Source organism: Anabrus simplex, chromosome 1, assembly GCF_040414725.1.
Source record: "Anabrus simplex isolate iqAnaSimp1 chromosome 1, ASM4041472v1, whole genome shotgun sequence".
NCBI lineage: Eukaryota > Metazoa > Arthropoda > Insecta > Orthoptera > Tettigoniidae > Anabrus > Anabrus simplex.
The window spans coordinates 1,319,264,737-1,319,286,188 of NC_090265.1; the positions used below are offsets into that span (position 1 = coordinate 1,319,264,737).

A 21,452-nucleotide genomic window follows, 5' to 3' on the forward strand; every position below is an offset into this window, starting at 1 on the left:
CAGTTCTACTACAACATAACCAGTAGCTTCACCAGTGCTGAATATCTCTCCAGTACTTCCATAGACATCCTACTTATCCTACAATATCCACTGTTGCTGGGGATGTTGTTAAATCCCAGGTATTCCTTCAAATTCCCCTGTAGGGCATATTTCCAGTAAATGCAAAGATGTAATTCCACACCAAATAGGATGAGACTTAGCGATGAGAATTTTAAAATCCCTTTTCTTTTTTAAAAGTACCGTAAGTACTGTAGCAAATTATTTGAAATGCTAAACGTCATTTACTAAATTAAAATGGTGAGAAAAGATCATTTTAAAAGTTCCAAGTCTTGACTAGTGATGATAGCCACTTAATATCTCTATGCTTATAAAAGGCAAAATGAAGTAGTATCTTTTTCCTTGCAAAGTTTTGTGTCAAAATAGTAAGTCAGTGATTTCCTTAAGGCTGGAATTCTGTGAAGTAATTGTAATTTTACATCGCTTGCTGAAAAAGTAATCTGTAATTGCAATTGAGTAAAATATTTCTCAGTTACTGGTAATTGTAATTCAGCCCAGTAACTTTTTCCTTGCACTTTTCCCATCACTAATATAATGAAAGTTAGATATACAGTAAAGAAAAGGGTGTTTATTTGTGACATTTACATTTAAAGAAATATAAGAAATGAAAAAGAATAAATAAGAACTGAATCAGTTCATACATGAAAAGACAAAATCATGAAAATGAACACATAATAGGAAAAACACAGGAAGGATGATGTGCGAAGAGGGAACAATAGAAGGAAAAGAAAAGGACAAAACTGAAAACATTAAAGGATGAGGACAATGAGAATCTCTACATCTTCAAACACATATACATTGTTTTAAAGTCCAAAGTGCTGCAAAAGAAAGTTTCATAGAATATATCCTGATATCATTGGCCCTACTTTCCCTAAGAAGATAAATTATTAAAATATGAGGGACAGGTTCTAGGAGAAAAGGTACTGTAGAAAGTGGTCTATGTCAACAGATGAAACGAATTAACTATATTGGATTTTGCCTTCTGAACACTATATGCAAATCTCTAAAAAGGCTACCTTGAGAAGTAAAACTAGGAAGGATGGAGCTTAATTTAAATCTAACATCATCTGTCACTACAGAAGTTGTCTTGTTTAGAAGTTTTACAGCTTTCATATACAGAGGTTGTTCAGTTGAAACACAGACAGAGCTGGCAATACTGTGAATAGTTCATTGGGAAGTCAGGAAGTCACAATACTGCATGGCTTGGTGTTTGTAGTAACAACACAGAATGGGGTCTATCTGAGACATGTTCACTAAGTAGTGAAGAAAGTTGATGCAACAGTGGCATGTAATGGATATGTTCAAATCAGTACAACCTGGCATGATTCAATTCTTATGCACAGTAGGTGCCTCAACTAATGAAATCATTGGTCAAATGCAAGCCATGCACAGGGACACATGTTTAAAACAAAGCACTGTGTTCAGGTTACGAACACAGTTTCAAGTGGCCAGGTATGGACAGGAGTCTCCCATATCCTCGACAAGTGCCCATAAGGAAGCAGAAAAAGATCATTACTACAGATATGGTAGTGAGGCAAAAACACTATAATTGTGTGTAAGCTGTCAACTGGTATCAACCTCAGTGTCAAATCTCATATGCTGTGTTGTACTCAGGGAACTGGGCTATTGGAAAGTGTGTTCTGAATGGGTACTCCAGAACCTCACTGATAAATAGATAGCTTTTCAAATGGGGATATGCTTGGACATCTCTGCCAACACCACATAGATGGACATTTCTTGGAGCAAGTTGAGAGTAGTACCACCATTTTGAGCTGGCAATGAAGAGGATTAGCCAGGAATAGAGACATCCAACCTTCTATCCCAATTAGTGGAAGCAAAATTAGGCTATTTATAAAGTGAGCGATTTTTCTAGACCCAAGTAAGAAACCTACATGCTTAACCTTCCCCAAGGAACATGGAAGGTTTAGTCATAATCACAGAAAACATATTTATTCCCTTGTTTTCCCCTCATTTTCCTTCAATGATTTCGTTTCTATTTTGAATGAGTCACCAACATGTTCTACAAATAATTAAGGCAGATATGATAAAAGATATTACTGTGGCTCGTAGCTTCTCCAGCAGTTTTTCTAACTGACTCCTAAAGTTGGCACTAACACTGATAAAGCTCAGTCGACCTCCTTGTTGAACTGTTGTTGTCTTCTGAAACATCCACTGTAGAAAGGGATGACTGCTTGCCCGAATGAGACTGATGAGAGAATCGTGAAGGGCATCATTGTTCTTTTGCAAAAACTGACTCTGAAAAGAAAGGAGCAGTTTATAAATCAATTTTTCTTTAACTTATTTAGTATATTATTATTATCATAAACTTTTCTGAGCACTTAACACTGTCCATTCAAAATTATGAAAATGTCAAATTTTACTATTTATTTACTTGTTTACCCAAGTCAGCAACACCACTTCAGTGAGGTATACAGAAGGAATATATCTGAAGATTGTAATTAATAGGTCAGAACTAGACTTGCAAAGATTGAGAGAACCCCTGTGATCAATTTTCCTAGAATTGAAACTTTGTACTTAGTGGTACAGCAGAAACTCATTAATCCAGACTAATTGGGAGTGGATAAGTAGGCCAGATTAACAGAAGTCCAGATTAACTGAAATAACTGGAAGAAACTGCTTTAAAACATTTAGAGCAACAAAACACTTCTATTATGGTACATTTAAAGAGCATACGCCTAAAAAAAGTTATTTGTTATGTTATGGTGTCTTGAGAATCTGAAAAGCCAATCGGAACTCACTTAAAATGTATTCATAACTTAACCAGTGTTTCTATAGCAGCTTGAATTTCAGTTCCTCCAACTATCAGTTCATTAAAACATACTTGCAAAAATCTCCTGTTCACAAGTGTCATATCGGGGTTTGCTCTGTGGACTTTCTTGTTCACTTCATATTTTTATATTAGCGCAAATGCCAACAGTTCACTTTTGTTCTTGATGTCGGACACACTAACATGCCATATCCCCAAGCCAAGGGAATTTATTGTTTGCAATTAAAATTCCATGACACAACTGGGAATCAAACCCAAGACCATGAGGCACAAAGGCCAAGATCCTGACAATCAGCCATGGAGATGGAATATCTGTACATAAAATGAGAGCACTGTCTGTACATTGCTCTGAATTAAAAAAATAATAGTATTTCTGTATCAGCCGTGCCTACAGTAAGAAGGAAACACAATTTTTAATTATCTGTCATGTCTGCCTGCCTGTCTGTCTGTCTGTCTGTCTGCCTGTATGTATGTATGTATGTATGTATGTATGTATGTATGTATGTATGTATGTATGTATGTATGTATGTATGTATGTATGTTTGTATGTATGTATGTATGTATGTACGTATGCATGCATGTATGTATGGATGTATGTATGTATGCATGTAAATATCACTGGCAGTCATGTGAACATTTAGTCCATGAGCCATTAACTAACTCTATACAGTGTAAAGAGAATTGCTGTGAAGATTGTTCATCAGTCAGTATTTTTTGAACATTTACCAATACTTGACTTTTTTTTATACTGGAAGGAGGAGATCAAATTAAGATCAGCAATAGTACAAAAAAAATATGAAACTGCAAAAGGTCACAGAAAGGAAGGAAGTGAGTACACCCCATAAGCTGCTGACAGGGAAAGGCATTCCCTCTTACGTGACTCAGAATCTGGAAAACTATATGAAAGTGGACAAAAATGTAGTCATACACATACCAAGTAATTGTCCATCAGTGATAGGAATTTCTACTAGTAGCCAAGGGACTACCGAGCTCGATAGCTGCAGTCGCTTAAGTGCGGCCAGTATCCAGTATTCAGGAGATAGTAGGTTCGAATCCCACTGTCGGCAGCCCTGAAAATGGTTTTCCGTGGTTTCCCATTTTCACACCAGGCAAATGCTGAGGCTGTACCTTAATTAAGGCCGCGGCCGCTTCCTTCCCACTCCTAACCCCTTCCTGTCCCATCGTCGCCATAAGACATATCTGTGTCAGTGCGACGTAAAGCAACTAGCAAAGAAAAAAAAAGCCAAGGGACTTGAACACATTGTACATAATCAAATCACAAACTACTGTATCTCAATGACTGTGACATACTAGACCCACACCAGTCAGGTTTCCAATGCAATCACAGTACATGTACTGCCTTACTGAGCGTGACTGACAGTATAAGACACGCTATTGATGAGCAAAAACTGACAATTCTAGTATTAATGGACTTTAGCAAAGCATTTGACTCTGTAGACCAAGAGTTGCTCCTATTCAAACTTTATAGCCTAGGGTTCTCGTACAGTACCCTGAGATTGACGGGAGCCTATGTACACGAATGTCAACAATGTGTCGTCAATCAAGGTACCCTTTCTTCATGGCAATATGTGAAAACAGGTTTCCCACAAGGGTCAACCCTAGCTCCTTTGCTATTATCTGTCTATATCAATATCTATCTATATCAGCTAACAGCTGAAACATTGTAAATGTCACATTTATGCTGATGATGTACAATTGTACATCCGTGTAAAACCAACAGATGTTTCAACAGCAATCGAGCAAATTAACATGGATCTAGAGACCATAAGCAAATGGTCTTCCCAGCATGGACTTAATTTAAAACCAAAAAATTCCCACCCAAGACTTATTTCCAGTAATTACCGCATGTCCATCCATGACGTATGACTTCAAAACCAAGCTTTGCCCTTTTGCAAGAGCGTAAAAAATCTGGGAGTAATCATTGACCAGCACCTCTTATGGATGGAACAGACAATATCTGTGAGTAGATGAATTTTTGCCATGTTGCACACTTTAAAACAATTTCAAATTTACTTTCCCATTCAGTTTAAAGAAATGAGTCCAAACGCTCATTCTTCCAATATTCTATTATTGTGACATAGTTTATAAAGACACAAAAGCTGAACTTCAAGATAAACTACAACATGTGCAGAATGCCTGTGTAAGATTTATATGTAATTTGAAATTTTCAGATCATGTTACCCAGTCTTACATTGACCTCAGATGGCTATGCCTCAAAGACAAATGCTAGCAGAATATCCTGACTTCATTGCACTGAATCCTTATCTTACACTCCCCAACTTACCTGTATGAACAATTTCATAGCCTTTCTGAATACCATGATAAAAACACCAGAGTGTTGAACTCGACGCTGCTCGCCATTCCTAAGCATAAATCCTCAACATACAACAATTCCTTCACTGTTGTGGCCAGCCATGAATGGAACTTCCTTCTGCAGGAGGTCAGAGGGATATCAAACCACGGAAGATTTAAAAGTAGGTGCTCAAAATATCTCCATGAAACAAGCTCATAGTGCAACAGTTTTTCTTCTCCTTCTTCTCCTCCTGGCCTTTCTTCTCTTCTTCTTCTTCTTATAATTATTATATTTTTCATCAGTAGTGTTAGAGAGTACTCAGCTGTGGTTCCCTGTATAGTTATCCTTACCCTGATCCCATTTTGTAATGTTTTGCACCCACAGTAATAACATGAAAACTGTAACATTGGACAATGTGAGAAATTTCTGAAATTGGACAAATTAATTGTATATGTTAGTAGGTTTATCATCATCATTATTATTATTATTATTATTATTATTATTATTATTATTATTATTATTATTATTATTATTATTATTATTATTATTTCTGATGAGGCCTGCTAAGGACTATGTGACAAATTCAATTCAGTTCTTCATAGTTTGTTGTTTTCTCTTCCATTCCTTCCAGTATTCTTTTATACTTTCACTATGCTTTTTTTCCTCTCCTCGGACCACTTCACACATCTTCCTTGGAATCCTTCCATACTTACTACCCTCTTTCTAAAAATCTCTCTGTCCTTAGTTTCTTCTTATATTATTTCTTTCTAAATCTTTCTTTACTTCTTGAATCCAGCTAGTTGTTGCCTTTTTGTCCCAAAGATACTTGAAAATCCTTTTTGTTAATCTAGAATCATCCATTCTGTAAATATGTCCAAAAAATTGCAATCACCTTTTTCTTATGGTTTCTGTTATGTTTTCTATGTTCCTGTATATTTCATTATTAGATCTTAATTTCCATACTTCTGTTGTTTTCCCAGGGCCTAAGATTTTTCTCATGATTCTCCTTTCTAGTACCTCAAGTTTATCTAATCTATAGTTTAGTACCAGGCATTCACTTGCATATAGGCATTCCAGTTTCACCACTGTAGTGTAGTGCCTTATTTTAAGATTTTTCAATAGACACTTTTTGTTATAAAAATTCTTTGCGATACCATATGCTCTTTCCATCTTGTGTACCCTTTCTTCTACTGCAGATTTGTCTAAACCATTTTCTTGATTTATTTTTCCCAGATATTTGAATTTCGTTACTCTTTCCACTGGACCAATATCTGTTGCCAAAAATTTTGGAGCATTCTTGATGTTTGTAATAAATTTTGTTTTTTCTATGGATATTCTCAAACCTGTCTTGTTGGCTATTTCTTCTAAGAGATGGATTTGTGTATTATTATTTTTATTATTATTACGAGCTGATGTACCCGTGCTTCACTACGGAATTCTAACTGTTATACAGAATTCTAGGTTAGGTAGTGTAAACCTTGTGAGCAAGATTGTATCAAGTTGCACATAGCTCTTAACGTTGTCCTAGAAGCACGACGGGCAAGTCACCAACGTCTTTTCTCATATCAAGACTGGGTTAGGGAATTTTCATTGTAATGGTAGGCCAGCTTGCCTACCGTCAGTCATAATCAGGTTGGGGAGTTTTCATTATAATGGCAGACACTCACTCTCCGCCTGCCTTTATAGACTCTCAGAAAGACTCTCTTAGTGATTTTTCCAACTGAAATGAACATGGGTCATTACAATGACGTCGGTAGGAATGGCGCGATTATGGCCTTCATATGAAATACTCGATCAAATGAAAAACCACACATTTTTTCACTTTTATCGAACAGTACTATGCTGCCGAACTAACAGTCCAAAGCTACAGAGCTGGAATGACCAAGACGCAGACATCCGTGATCCGTGAACAATCGTCGTCCTTTTTTTGGCGGGGGGTCAAATAGTGCATAGTCCCAGGGCTAAAACTATGCCCGTTTACTTATCGGCTTCTTGGGAGTACCCGATGAGTCGGAAAATCTCAATTCACTACACTGGCAGGGGAAAGAACTATCTGACGTGGAGGCAATTTTTCCTCCAAGCCAGAGAAGAAATCACATTTTGGCTGCTAATTTGGAATAAAATTAATGTAGATTTAATGAAAGTGAAGAGGAAGAAGCTTTTCCTAAGAAACGGCACTTTTCAAGGTTGAATTTTGAGTTATTTAGTGAATTCTGGTACTATAATTTGGAATAGGGCTAAATTGTAATTCCAGACCAGTTCATACTACTCCTACTACTACTACTACTACTACTACTACTACTACTACTACTACTACTACTACTACTACTACTACTACTACTAACTGAGCCTCTGACTTAAGTGCGCACACTGCTCATTCAAAACAGTGCATCAGAGTAGGTATCGAATAGCTGGCATACTATGATGAACCAGTGTGTTACGTACCAGCAGTATCAGAAAATGTATGAACCAGAGGATTGGCATGCTAAAGAAGAAAGTTATCTAATTCCTCAGCTATTTCCCGCCAATATTCAGTTAGGCTGTTATACTCGGTACGCAGCAGTAATCCCATCTATCGGAGTAGAATGACAGCATAAGAGACAAAGAACATTACAACAAACAACGGTCATTGTAATGTTATTGTTGATCTATGTTACGCGCTTTCGATATTGTAGGCCGTCACATTATTAATTGTCTTCTGGTTCTGAAATACCACTCTTATCATAGTCGGTACGATAAAACTCAATAAAACATAAATGATCGGAAATTATATTCTCTATAACTTTTGTTATGTAGTACTTTTCCACAGGACCAAGAACATAGGTGTTTAAAAATTAAATTTTAGCTGCCTTCCCCTAAATACCATTTCATCTAGGGTGAATAACATTGTTTATAGCTTAAACTGTAGTTTCTTATTCCCCGACTCCATATACCGATTTTCATTCAATTCTGTTTACCCACTTTGTCGGGGCTCGGTGTTGATATGGACTTAGCAACAAAAATCCAAATTCATGTAATCTCTGTTATCATAGCCGGTACGGTAAAATGCATAAGACGTAAATGATCAGAAATTTTAACTTTAGTTATGTAGTATTTATCGATATGACCACTAATAATATAAATATTTGAGAATTGAATTTTAGGCCTTCCCCTGAACTACCATTTCAATCAGGGTGAATAAAATAATTTATAGCCTAGACTGTAGTGGCTCACCCCCCGACTCTACATATCGATTTTTATTAAATTCTCTTCAGCCATTTTCTCGTGATGCGTGTACATACATACATACAGACAGATAGACAGACAGACAGACAGACAGACAGACAGACAGACATTACGGAAAAGTAAAAACTGCATTTTCTTGTTACTGTGGACATGATTGATACAGAAATACCATTCTTTTCAAATTCTGAGCAATGTACAGATACAACTCTTATTTTATATATATATATATATAGATTATTATTATTATTATTATTATTATTATTATTATTATTATTATTATTATTATTATTATTATTATTATTATTATTATTATTATTATTATTATTATTATTATTATTACCAACGGCCGTAGCCGTGTTGAAACACCAGATCCCATGAGATCTCCTCAGTTAAGCAACATTGGGCGTGGTCAGGAGTTGGATGGGTTGCCACGCGCTGTTGGTGGGGGGTAAGGGAATGGAGGAGCGGAAAGGAACTGGCCACCCTACTGCACGTAAACTCCGGCTCAGGAACACCTCTGTGGAGGTTTGGACCTGCCTTTGGGCAGAATAACCCATACCTTACCTTTATTATGATTATTATTATTATTCATTGTACGTTCATTTCTTTGTAGGTATTGTATTATTGTACTTAGAAAGCAAAATGTTCATTTATGTTGTGTATTACAATAGATATTTTATGTACAGTAGGATAGGATAGTAGCATAGTAATTATCCGGCCCCGCGGTGTAGGGGGCAAAGCGTCCGTCTGTCACCCGGCGGCCCCGGGTTCGATTCCCGGCTGGGTCAGGGGTTTTTAATTGTAAATGATTAATATCCCTGGCCTGGGGACTGGGTGTTTGTGCCATCCTTAATGCTCCTTTCCTTACATTCAACACTCTAGACTTCCTCCATTCCATTACACACAGGTTCATATCACATGGTGCAAGTAGGGGCAAAAAATCTCTATAGGTCAATGCCCCAAACAAATAGCATTAAGAAAAGCATAGTAATTTGTTTCAGTCTATTTTTTTCACATTATATAATGTATTTTATTATTTTTGTTTTATGTTATTTATGTATTTCAGTGATTAAGTATAAGACAGGAACACATGTCCCTAACTTTGCCAGTTAAAATAAACCATATCTATCTATCTATCTATCTGTCTATCTATCTATCTATCTATCTATCTATCTGTCTATCGCTAGTGTCATTTGCAAATCTGTTTTGAAGATCTGAAGTAGGTTGATTGAATATCAACACCTCAACTTCATCCAGTTCTCAGTAATTCTTGTCACTAGTAGAAAATTCTGAGAAAGTTGAAAGTTGAAGTGGATGTCTGTGACTTAGTCAGTCCATTCTGGCAGCTTTTTTTTTTTTTTTAAGTTATTTTGTGTGTTCCATTAACATAGAGTGTGACAAAGAGTTTGATATCGAATTTAGTGACATGAAGGAAATCCAGACACAGGAAGGAATATAATATAATATTGTGTGTTGATCCTTATTTCAGACTATTTTACACAGCCACAAATATCAATATCAATGTTCAATATTGGTTACAACTTATGAATTTTGTAGTGTCACTGTCAAGTGATTTAAAAAAATTAAAAAGTTTATTTGAATATAGCTGAAGATTGCCACAAGAAGGCCAAGACATGTTCTAGTTCAGGCAAGACTATTTAATTATTGAATAGTACATATTAATCCACATGCACCCATAAGCAGACTGATAAGCACTCTATCAACCAGACCAAATATCAGTAAGTGGACTGGTTCACCACATTGCCTTGTATAATAACACGTACGAGTACTACTAGCTGTAGGTGAAAGCATTTGTGATTGAAGCTCTAATTTATATACCTCAATTGATTGTTTACTGACATTCTTATTCTCTCTGTTATGTGGTTTCTGAGGTGAAATGATGTAATTATTGATCAGTCGATTGATGTTTTGTTGTCGTGAAGATTGCTTCAAAGAAACACGTGCGTGAGCGGGAAAAGCTCAGTTATAACAATATTCAAAGTTTGCTACGCGGTTAAGGTTCTTATTTCAGCAGTGGTAGTGAGGCGGAAGTGCCCAGTGACCCCTCTGCATGTATTATCATATGATTTGCCCGATAGTGAAAGTGATAGTGAAAGCAATGTTAGCCAGGGGGGTGAAAAGCATGTTGAGTGGAACTGGATACATGAAAATATTCCACTTATTAATACCGTTTTAGAAACAAGTGGAATGTGCCCTATGAGTGGAATTCTTGAAAATGTAAGTAGGGAATTCATTTTCAGGCAGTACTCAGATGACAGTATAGGTATGCCAGTGTTGATCTAGATATTTTACTGATGAACTCGCAGGAAATACATATGTATATTGCTCTTTGCATTCTGATGGGATTAATACAGAAGCCTGCAATTCACAGTTACTGGTGCAAAGACATAAGTGTTGACATGCAGTATTTCAGAAATGTCATGCCTTGTGCTAGGTTCCTCGAACTGAATAAATATTTACATTGTGGAAAATTTAAGATTTATATAACTTGCTTCATGTTTTAATCCTATTTATTGTTAGGTTAGTGTATTGGATGAATTGTGTGGCATTTGTGAATAATATGAAACGGGTCCCATGAAAATATCTGCAGTAGATCACCCACAGTACTGTTTTAACTGAAAGCATGCAACACCAAGGCTGCATGCTGCATACTTGAAAGCTGGCAGATTCCTAGCAAAGTCAGTGTACATGGCAGCCGGGTGCATATGGGTTAAGTATTGAATGGATGGAATCTTCATAATAAATTCTTTATACCGTAAGTATTAATTTTAGAAATTTTGAATCTAATATTGGTGTTATCATGTCTTACATGTCAACCAACTGGTTAGTGGTAAAATATTTTGTCTATTTACTTCATATGGGTGTTAAAAAAAAGCTTAAAAATATTATGAATATACTCAGGATTTTTTCAAACTTTGGGCTGAGAAGACTTAGGAGTAAGGAGATGAGCTGCTCAACTAAGTGACATGTTCAGAACTGTCAGTGGAAAGAAGGCATGAGCAAATAGTTTTTTAAAGTAGGAAAAGTTATTATATGAAGATAAAGTTGGAATTCAAGAGGACAAATTGGGGCAAATATTCATTTATAGGAAAAGTAATTAGGGACTGGAATGAATTACCCAGGGAGATGTTTGATAATTTTCCAACTTCTCTAAAATCATTTAAGAAAAGGCTAGAAATCTGCCACCTGGGTAGCAGCCCTAAATGCAGATCAGTGGTGATTGATTGATTGATTGATTGATTGATTGATTGATTGATTGATTGATTGATTGATTGATTGATTGATTGACTGATTGATTGATTGATTGATTGATTGATTGATTGATTGATTGATTGATTGATTGATTGAAAAATAAAGGAACACTACTTTATAAATTATCTGTATGTTAAGAGGTTAAACTGTTACAAGTCCAGTTGTTAACTGAAACCGAAGATTATATTTCAGTTTCAACAGTAAAGGAAAGTTGTGCATTATTATATATAACCCCTGCTGAAAATTGAAAATTAATAGTGATATTTCATTGGCAACATTGCTGTACAGTGTATTACTGAGAGTTGAGCATGATTTGATTGCTTTGGCATCGGCAGAATATCAGACTACTCCTCCACGGTGTTTGCTATTGGATTCCTACATTGTATTTTATCATTACAGTGAAAACAGTGAAGTGGCTATCAAGTATTTCATGTTACTTTCAGTCTGTCTTTATGAAGTCCTATGATATCAAAGTGACAGTGATTTGTGAAAACTCAAGTGTGTTCCAATAAATAAACTTGATATTTCCACCTATTCAATACAATTTTAATGCTGTTATTCAATTACAACATATTAAATTTCACAGGACTAGTTTCGATGCGTACTTGCGTCATCTTCAGCTTTTTCGGAAAATAGGCAACCTTAAAATTCATGACATGTCTTAAAATGTTTGGCATGAAATCCCATTAAATCTGTAATTAAAACCTTAACTCATTAAAAACTATTATGACAAGTAAAAGACTTGCAAGTCAGTTGTATAATAAAAGTTCATTGGTTAAATGATATTGTCATGAACAAGCAGTTGTGGAGTCCTTAAATTTGTTGAGCGACTGATAAATATTGTGTTCCATTTCACTACAACTTGTATACTGCAGAACCATCTCGAAAAACGTGAAGGTTGGTCATATGGAATTTCCTGAATAAAATCTTCTATGTCTTAGGCCTATGAGGTGGAAACATTAAAGTAGTTTCTTGTGATGTTTGTGAAACCAATGTTTCCTGGTTCAATGCGGAACCTGTAAATATATTAAAACGCGGTTAACGATCCAGTGTTGAATGTGTTGTGTCTCTAATCAGCAAAATGATGAAGTGATTGTATGTAGGACTCACCTCAAAATGCCGTGAGACATTGCTATTACTAGCCGCGCTCAATGAACAATCAAAGCTCTGAGCAGGTTTGCATGATCAGACGTAGCTAAAGAGGGGAAGTAGGGGTGGGTTGAGACGATGTATGTGGGCCGCGCGTGTGGAGGGAGTCTAGTGGGCGTGGACTGCGGAACGAATATCGGGAAAACTTATTGTGAATTAGACGTAAAATTAAATTCTTGTTTCGGATTTGAACATTTTTTAAAAATGTTATCAGGAAATCGAAGAGAACTTTTGGAGTTTCAGATGTATCATTGAGATTGAGGTTAGCGTTAAAATATTGGTCTATATGAATGTAACATAATTCAGTAGCGTCCAGCAATGGTCCCTTGCTCAAAGTCTCTAATATTTGTATCTCTTGTTCCAAGTTTGTAAAATTATGTCTTAGCTCATGGATATGTTGTCCCATAGCGGAGAATCTATTATATTTTACTGCATTAACGTGTTCGGCATACCTTATCTCAAAGTTGTGCCCAGTTTGCCCTAGGTAGGCGCTGCCACAGTCATTGCATTGGAACCTATAAACACCTGACCTAAGATAAGGGTTAGATTTATTTGCAGTAGCTGCATTGTGTAAAACTTTAGTACTTTTGTTATCTGTGCGAAAAGATATCTTTACATTATTCTTTTTGAATATATTAGTGACTCTGTGAATGTTGTTATTAAATGTAAAAGTTGAATAGGAATTATGACTTTGTTTAATGCATTTTAATGCAGTAAAATATAATAGATTCTCCGCTGTGGGACAACATATCCATGAGCTAAGACATAATTTTACAAACTTGGAACAAGAGATTCAAATATTAGAGACTTTGAGCAAGGGACCATTGCTGGACGCTACTGAATTATGTTACACTCATATAGACCAATATTTTAACGCTAACCTCAATCTCAATGATACATCTGAAACTCCAAAAGTTCTCTTCGATTTCCTGATAACATTTTAAAAAAATGTTCAAATCCGAAACAAGAATTTAATTTTACGTATAATTCACAATAAGTTTTCCTGATATTCGTTCCGCAGTCCACGCCCACCAGACTCCCTCCACAAGCGCAGCCCACATACATCGTCTCAACCCACCCCTACTTCCCTTCTTTAGCTACGTCCGATCATGCAAACCTGCTCAGAGCTTTCATTGTTCATTGAGCGCGGCTAGTAATAGCAATGTCTCACGGCATTTTGAGGTGAGTCCTACATACAATCACTTCATCATTTTGCTGATTAGAGCCACAACACATTCAACACTGGATCCTTAACCGTGTTTTAATATATTTACAGGTTCCGCATTGAACCAGGAAACATTGGTTTCAAAAACATCACAAGAAACTACTTTAATGTTTCCACCTCATAGGCCTAAGACATAGAAGATTTTATTCAGAAAATTCCATATGACCAACCTTCACGTTTTTCGAGATGGTACTGCAGTATACAAGTTGTAGTGAAATGGAACACAATATTTTATCAATCGCTCAACAAATTTAAGGACTCCACAACTGCTTGTTCATAAGAATATCATTTAACCAATGAACTTTTATTATACGACTGGCTTGCAAGTCTTTTACTTGTCATAATAGTTTTTAATGAGTTAAGGTTTTAATTATAGATTTAATGGGATTTCATGCCAAACATTTTAAGACGTCATGAATTTTAAGGTTGCCTATTTTCCGAAAAAGCTGAAGATGACGCAAGTACGCGTCGAAACTAGTCCTGTGAAATTTAATATGTTGTAATTGAATAACAGCATTAAAATTGTATTGATTAGGTGGAAATATCAAGTTTATTTATTGTAATTCTTGGTTCAATACGGAAAAATGAAATTTCTTACGTTAACTCAAGTGTGTTCGTCAAAAATGAAGTTAGAGACTATATAGATGAAAGAGACCTAGCAAAGAAGCAAGAACCACTGATAATATGGTGAGCTCAAAAGTCCACTGTTGGCAGAGGTGGTAGAATAAAACTGAGGTATCTCCTGTCTATCACAAGGGTCAACTAAAAGGGGGGCTCTCAGTGTAATGCTGAGGCTGTAATGGCAATTTTGACAGGTTATGAGGGTGCATGTCTGCTCATGACATGTATTTGAAATCTGCATTCATCTGATATGAGATTCTTATTTTGCAATCTTTTTCCTTAGTATTAAATGGTTAGATGTAGGATCTTGTCATTCATTTATTATTGTGAATTATATTGTGCTAGGAGGGTTTTCATCAAAAGATTGTTTTCTTTATCATGGCTCTGAGCTATTTATTTCATTTACAACACAGGCTATTAAATTTGTCCTTCATAGCTATTCTAAATAAATTGAAATTTTGTGATAAATTTGCAAGTGTTACAGTATTCAGTACAAGATCTTTAATTAAATAATCTGTAATTACTCTTGCCTTTATTTTAATTTCTATGGTTCATATTTTTATCTCACCAGTTTCTGGATTGCTGTGTCTTCTAAACTAATTTACTCACAAGTAAACCTTCTCTCCTTTGATACCGATTTGCCAGAAACCCATATATTTTCTGAAAGCTTATGTCACAAGTAGAAAAACTATGAAATCTTAGGGGCAGAGGAACAAGCATTTAATAGCTATAGGACTCACAATTTATCAGTAAAGTGTTGGAAACATGACACCAAAAGTTGCTAAAATGCTCGTTTTATGTATTTATATGAACTAATAATATGGGAAGTAGGTGGAAATCTCAATATAAAGGAAGAAACAACTTGTTGAAAAGAAACAATGTACGTTGGGATGTTGAAAATACGACTTGTTATTGACTTCAAATAGAATCTATTACGAGAGACAATCAATATGTGATTCATCAAATAAACAGTGAGATGGGAAAAAAGAGTTCAGAATGGGCACATTTTACAAAAGCACACCCATACACTTTGCACACCCATCATTTGTCAATTAATTATTACGGGTATATGTTCATCTATGCACACATTAATGATACGTTGTGAGTGATGTGATGTTGCTGTCAAGTATTAACATATTGTATGTCTTCTCTTACAGTGCAGATGGATCCTAGCTGCCTTGGTCTCCCAATTCAGAACAAGTAATCGGTTTCCAAACATCCAGGAATCGGAGATGATAAAACACATAACTACTCTCCTGGAAAATGATATGGATATTGTAGAAGAGATCTGGACATTCGGATTTGCTGGAGGCGATGGAGGGGAATGGGATGAGGAAATGGACTTTGGAGATGATGGTGTCGATACAGAACACCAATGCTTGTCGCAGCAGTCGCTTCCCTCTACTTCGAGTTCATCGGTATCTGAGCATGTGTCTTCGCCCGAAAGGCGAAAGCATGATGGTGCAGCAAATATGATAGAAGGGGACTGGACTGCTTACAAGCAGCATGCTTTAGTGTACTGGATCACAGATCCCATGACAGGTGAACCTTGGATGAAATGTCTGTCGCATGCATCAGCAATGAAGCAGTTCAAGAATATTAAGAACATGAACATTCTGTACAATTTGGAGAAAAAAATGAATATTCAGCTGATCCAAAAAATCAATCAGGCTGTCCTGCAGAAATTCAAAGAAAAGGAAACAGAAGGAGCAGTTATTCATGACCGGACATTGCAACTGTGGTCCATGCAAATTAAGACAGTGACAGATCCACAAAATACAATCAACTTTAAAGCTTCTGATTCCTGAGTATATCGCTTCAAGAGCGGAATAACAGTGTTGACAGAGCAATAACCCACAAAGTTGGCAGGAATTGTCAGGATAAGGAGGCAAACTTGTCACAGGCTGGCGATGATTTTGTTGAAAAGATTCGCAACCTCATCGTTACAGAAAACTTTCCACCGACACATGTCTTTAGTGCTGACCAGAGTAGATTTGACAAAGAGCTACATGGCCATTGAACCTTGTGAACCAGAGGAATAACAGTTGTTCGCACTGTTGTTGGATCAGTCTCTGCAACACAGCACACTTTAATGATTATGCCTGTGATTTCAATGGAAGGCGAAAACATGATGGTCCAGCAAATATGACAGAAGGGGACTGTACTGCTTACAAACAGCACGCTGTGGTGTACTGGACCACAGATCCTAGGACAGGCGAACCTCAGACGAAATGTCTGTTGCAAGTGTCAGTAATGAACCAACTTATGTGTTTGTATCCGAGTCATCTGGAAAATTCCCGCAGTCAAAGCTGGCAGATCCTCCGAATATAAGATCGTATGCTGGAAAAATAGCGAACATATTGAAAGCAGACCTTAAACAGTTATATCGTGATGTATTTTGGCCAAGTATACCTGTTGACAGGAAGAAAATTCAGCTTTTAGTGGATTCATGGTGTTCTAACAAAGATCATGCATTGTCTGCTTCCGAAGTACCTGATGGTAAACTCCTACAAAAAGAACTGGTACCTGAAGGATGTACAGGGAAGATCCAGCCTCTGGATACTCATTTTTTAGACAATACAAATCTTTTGTTCGTTACATAACAGACACAGGCACAGGAGTACATCTGGCATCTGGCTGTGCAGTCCTTTTCTCTATATCAGTTTCAAGAACTTGATTATGTATGCTTTTTATAAGGGCGGATACTTGGACGCTGAACCTGGAATGTGGATTGTGCCAATGCTTCACCCCAGCATACATTGTTTCTTTTCAACAAGTTGTTTCTTCCTTTATATTGAGATCTCCACCTTCTTACCATATAATTAGTTCGCATAAATACATGAAACGAGCATTTTAGCAACTTTTGGTGTCATGTTTCCAACACTTTACTGATACTTTGTGGGTCCTATAGCTAATGCTTGTCCCTCTGCCCCTAAGATTTCATAGTTTTTCTAACTGTGACATAAGCTTTCAGAAAATATATGGGTTTCTGACAAACTGGTATCAAAGGAGAGAAGGTTTACTTGTCAGTTTGCTCAATTATGGGGTCTTTTAAGCTGAGTAAGTAATTTGTAATATAGGTACTGAGCCTTGTCCGATATGTCCATCCATATTTTGTAAATACCAGTATGTTAATGTCATTTGTATTTGTCCCAGGTGCCTTGGGAAGGCAAGAGAATTGTGACTTAGGACTTCAGGTGCTGAAGATTTATCGCTCTCTTAGGTTAGTCTCATTTAGTGTAATGAAGTCAAGTAGTACTGAAGGTTATATTTTGCCTTTTTCTTCTGTTGGTACTTCTTGATTTTCAGTCATATACTAGAGTGTTTGTGTGGATATTATTGTGTGAATGTACTGTTGTTCGTTGGAGGATAGATAGGCATGGTGATCGTGGTGTGTCATGCTGTGATCTGATATTTCCTGGTATGAGGGTGTTGTTATTCTTGTCTTTATATTTACTGTATCAGTGAGTCTTATTTTAGTATGTACACTTTTGTACTATTTTTATTTTCATTTGGATACGCCACTTGACAGTTAATTTAATATGATCTTCTATTCAATATTTAGGCTTAAATTGTATTTTCTTGTCTGTGGTGATAACATGCACTACATGATATGATTTTATCAGTACTAAATTTTTAAGGTAATATACATGATGACGTGATGACTTACTAACCCCAATTCTATGACTATTATCCTTCGACTGGTCATGCAAGCAACCTTGCAAGCTAACGTAATATAGTATAGTTGTCACTCTGGTTTATATTTGCTTGCAACATTCAAAATTTAAGCTTCCATTTGTTTTTGGTCCTTTTTGAAAATAAGAAAGTTGTTCTGCCCATTCAAAGCATTAAATGTTTGGGAACATCCCATAGCCTCTTTCCCAAAAGCTGCCTTCAGCATTTCATAATATTCTGAAACTGTTTTCCTTAGTCCAAAGTACAACTGATACTAACATGCTGATGACGTATATCCTCCACTTCACTATTTGGACAGAGCGCATAGAACATAGTTATAAACACAAATGTGGCATCACTCCTAATGTACAGAACAAGTTGGTTTTAAACATACTGACTCACAGAAAGGCATTGCTGCTTTTGGCATGCTCCATACAAGTGTGAGAAGCATTAATAAAATTACTACAGTTGTGAGAGTAGTAGAAATGACAAAACACCAGAAAAGTGAACTAGTTTCAAACTATTATTCTCTCTCTCAAACTCAATAGGCTACTAGAAAGATGCTTGATAATGATTGATATAATTTACTCACAGTTTCATAGCAGACAGCTCCAGCATAATGTCTTATCATGAACCCTTCTTCAGTTCTAATCTTGCAATGAATTTTCAGTTTAGAATCTTGTGGTCTAGCAAGGCGAAAGTGGTTACCCCAATGCTGGTACACTTTGAAGGTAAAATGCTGGGCACTTGGTCCTGGTAAACGGCCTTCTTCATCCAGCAGGTCAAAGATTCCAACATCTTTCATATCTAAGAGTTCTGTAAATAATAAAGACACTTAAATATATGTCAATAAATAAGTGTTTTGTTCATTTTACATTTAACGAAAATTAAAATAAGCTCAATGGCTGAAGTTTTGTGAATAAACCAGCTCTTCTGCTGGGATCCTGTAAGAAAAATGGAAGAGGATAAGTTACCTTGCAGAATAATGGACTCGATCATGGAGAGTAAGAGAAGTGGAGGAAGACCAAGGTGACAACAGTTAGACTCAGTTTTTAATAATTTAAAGGTATGGAACTAAACAAGGCCAATAAGATAGTTACAAATAGAGGATTGTGGAGACATTTAGTTAATTTACAGAGGCTTGCAAACTGAACGCTGAAAGGAAAAACAGTTCATAAAGAAGACTGTACCTTAATTAAGGCTACAGCCATATCCTTCCCACTCTTAGGCCTTTCCTATTCCATCATCTCCATAAGACCTATCTGTGTTGGTGAGACGTAAAGCAAATTGAAAAAAGGGATGTATGTATGTATGTATGTATGTATGTATGTATGTATGTATGAGACGTGTTTTTTAAGTAAAGTCCGTTTGAAAATAAGTACACAACGAAAGGTTATTTCAAAAAAGTAAATTTATTTTCAGAAAGTTCATACTTCACTCTATTTTTCAACATAGTTGCCAAGTTTGTTCAAACACTTATCATACCTCGTAACCAATTTTAAAATACCCTCTTCATAGAAACTTGCCGCCTGCTCAGATAACCAAGAGTTCACTGCTGTTTTCACATCATCGTCATCATTGTAATCGTTACCACTGAGGTGATGTTTGAGGTGGAGGAACAGTTGGTAATCGTTCGACGCAAGATCAGGACTGTAGGGTGGGTGGTCTAAAACTTCCCAGCCGAAACTGTCCAGTAAATCGCGGGTCTGACCTGCAGTGTGAGGTCTTGCATTGTCATGGAGAAGGACAATTCTCTTTGTCAGCATGCTGCATCTTTTGTTTTGAATCGCTCTACGTAGCTTTCTCAGGGTTTGGCAGTATGCTTCTGCATTGATAGTGGTTCCTTGTTGCATGAAGTCGACCAACGAAACACCATGCCTCATTTAAATCTAAGAATTTCATTTTTGTCCGTATTGAACTGAGAATGGAAGATAGGAAACTTAAAAGGGTCCACCTTTTTTCAATACAAATGTTATAGTTTATTTACAACATATATTTTATATAACATTTTTGTATTGAAAAAGGTGGACCCTTTTAAGTTTCCTATCTTCCACACCATGCCTATCGCAAAACACCGATGCCATGATTTTGCGCTGGGACAGAGTCTGTTTGGCCTTCACCTTTACAGGCGAGTGTGCGTGTCTCCATTCCATGCTCTATTGCTTCGATTCGGGCATGATATGTGAAACCCTTGTTTCGTCTCTAGTTACGATCTGACTCAAGAAACCGTCACCTTCTTCATCATAACAAGTCAAGAACTTCATCACGCACTCAAATCTTTGGTTTTTGTGGTCCTCTGTTAAGAGTTTTGGGACCCAACGGGAGCACAGTTTCCTAAACTTTAGGCGTTCAGAAACAATGTTATAAAGCACTGATCTCGACACATCAGGAAATTCATTTGAGAGACCTGTTATTGTAAAGCGTCTGTTCTCACGAATCTTCGCTTCAACTGAAGCCACCAAATCGTCTGTAATCAAAGAAGTGCGACAGGAGCGGTCCTCATCATGGACGTTGTCATGGCCATCTTTGAATTGTTATACCCACTTACGCACTTTGCTTTCACTCATAACAGTATCACCATACACTTCACAAATCTGTCGATGAATTTCTGCAGCAGACAGGTTTCTTGCTGACAAAAACCGTATCACTGACCGAACCTCACACGCTGCGGACGAGTTGATAGTCTTAAACATTTTGAAAGCACAGAACAGAACCATACAGGTTAGCTACAGAGCTAAAACTGAGCACAGTTGTTCCCGAGGCATGCCGGTACACGACGCATGTGCACGTTGCGATATGTGCACGAACTACTAGTGTCTACAACAAAATGGACCTTACTTAAAAAACATGCTTCGTATGTATGCATGCATGTATGTATTGTACCAGGAAGGCATAGGCCCTGGCACATACGAGTTATAAATTTTATTTTTTGAGCATACAGTTAAGTTCCGATCCATGAACAGCTGTGTGAGAGAATGTTCTCATACCCACTGTGCTGCACGAGGGAGAACGCAAGTCTAGCAAGGTCAAGTGATGTCACCGCTGCCTGTAGCTTACCTCCCCTTTGGAATTTTCTCAATTATTTTTATGATCTTTTTAATGCCTGGACCAACCAACACGAGACC

The 21,452-nt window shown here is 36.7% G+C and overlaps 1 protein-coding gene across 1 annotated transcript in view; it reads right to left on the bottom strand.

The window, feature by feature from the left end:
• Positions 1–21,452, bottom strand: part of LOC136858300 (unconventional myosin-VI) — a 384,418-nt gene that overhangs the window by 186,198 nt on the left and 176,768 nt on the right. Inside the window, exons 11-12 of the mRNA XM_067137739.2 lie at positions 18,920–19,143; positions 2,116–2,313 (exon numbers count right to left, since the gene is read on the bottom strand). Of these exons, the coding sequence (XP_066993840.2) occupies positions 2,116–2,313; positions 18,920–19,143 (422 nt within the window). The remainder of the gene's footprint in view (positions 1–2,115; positions 2,314–18,919; positions 19,144–21,452) is intronic.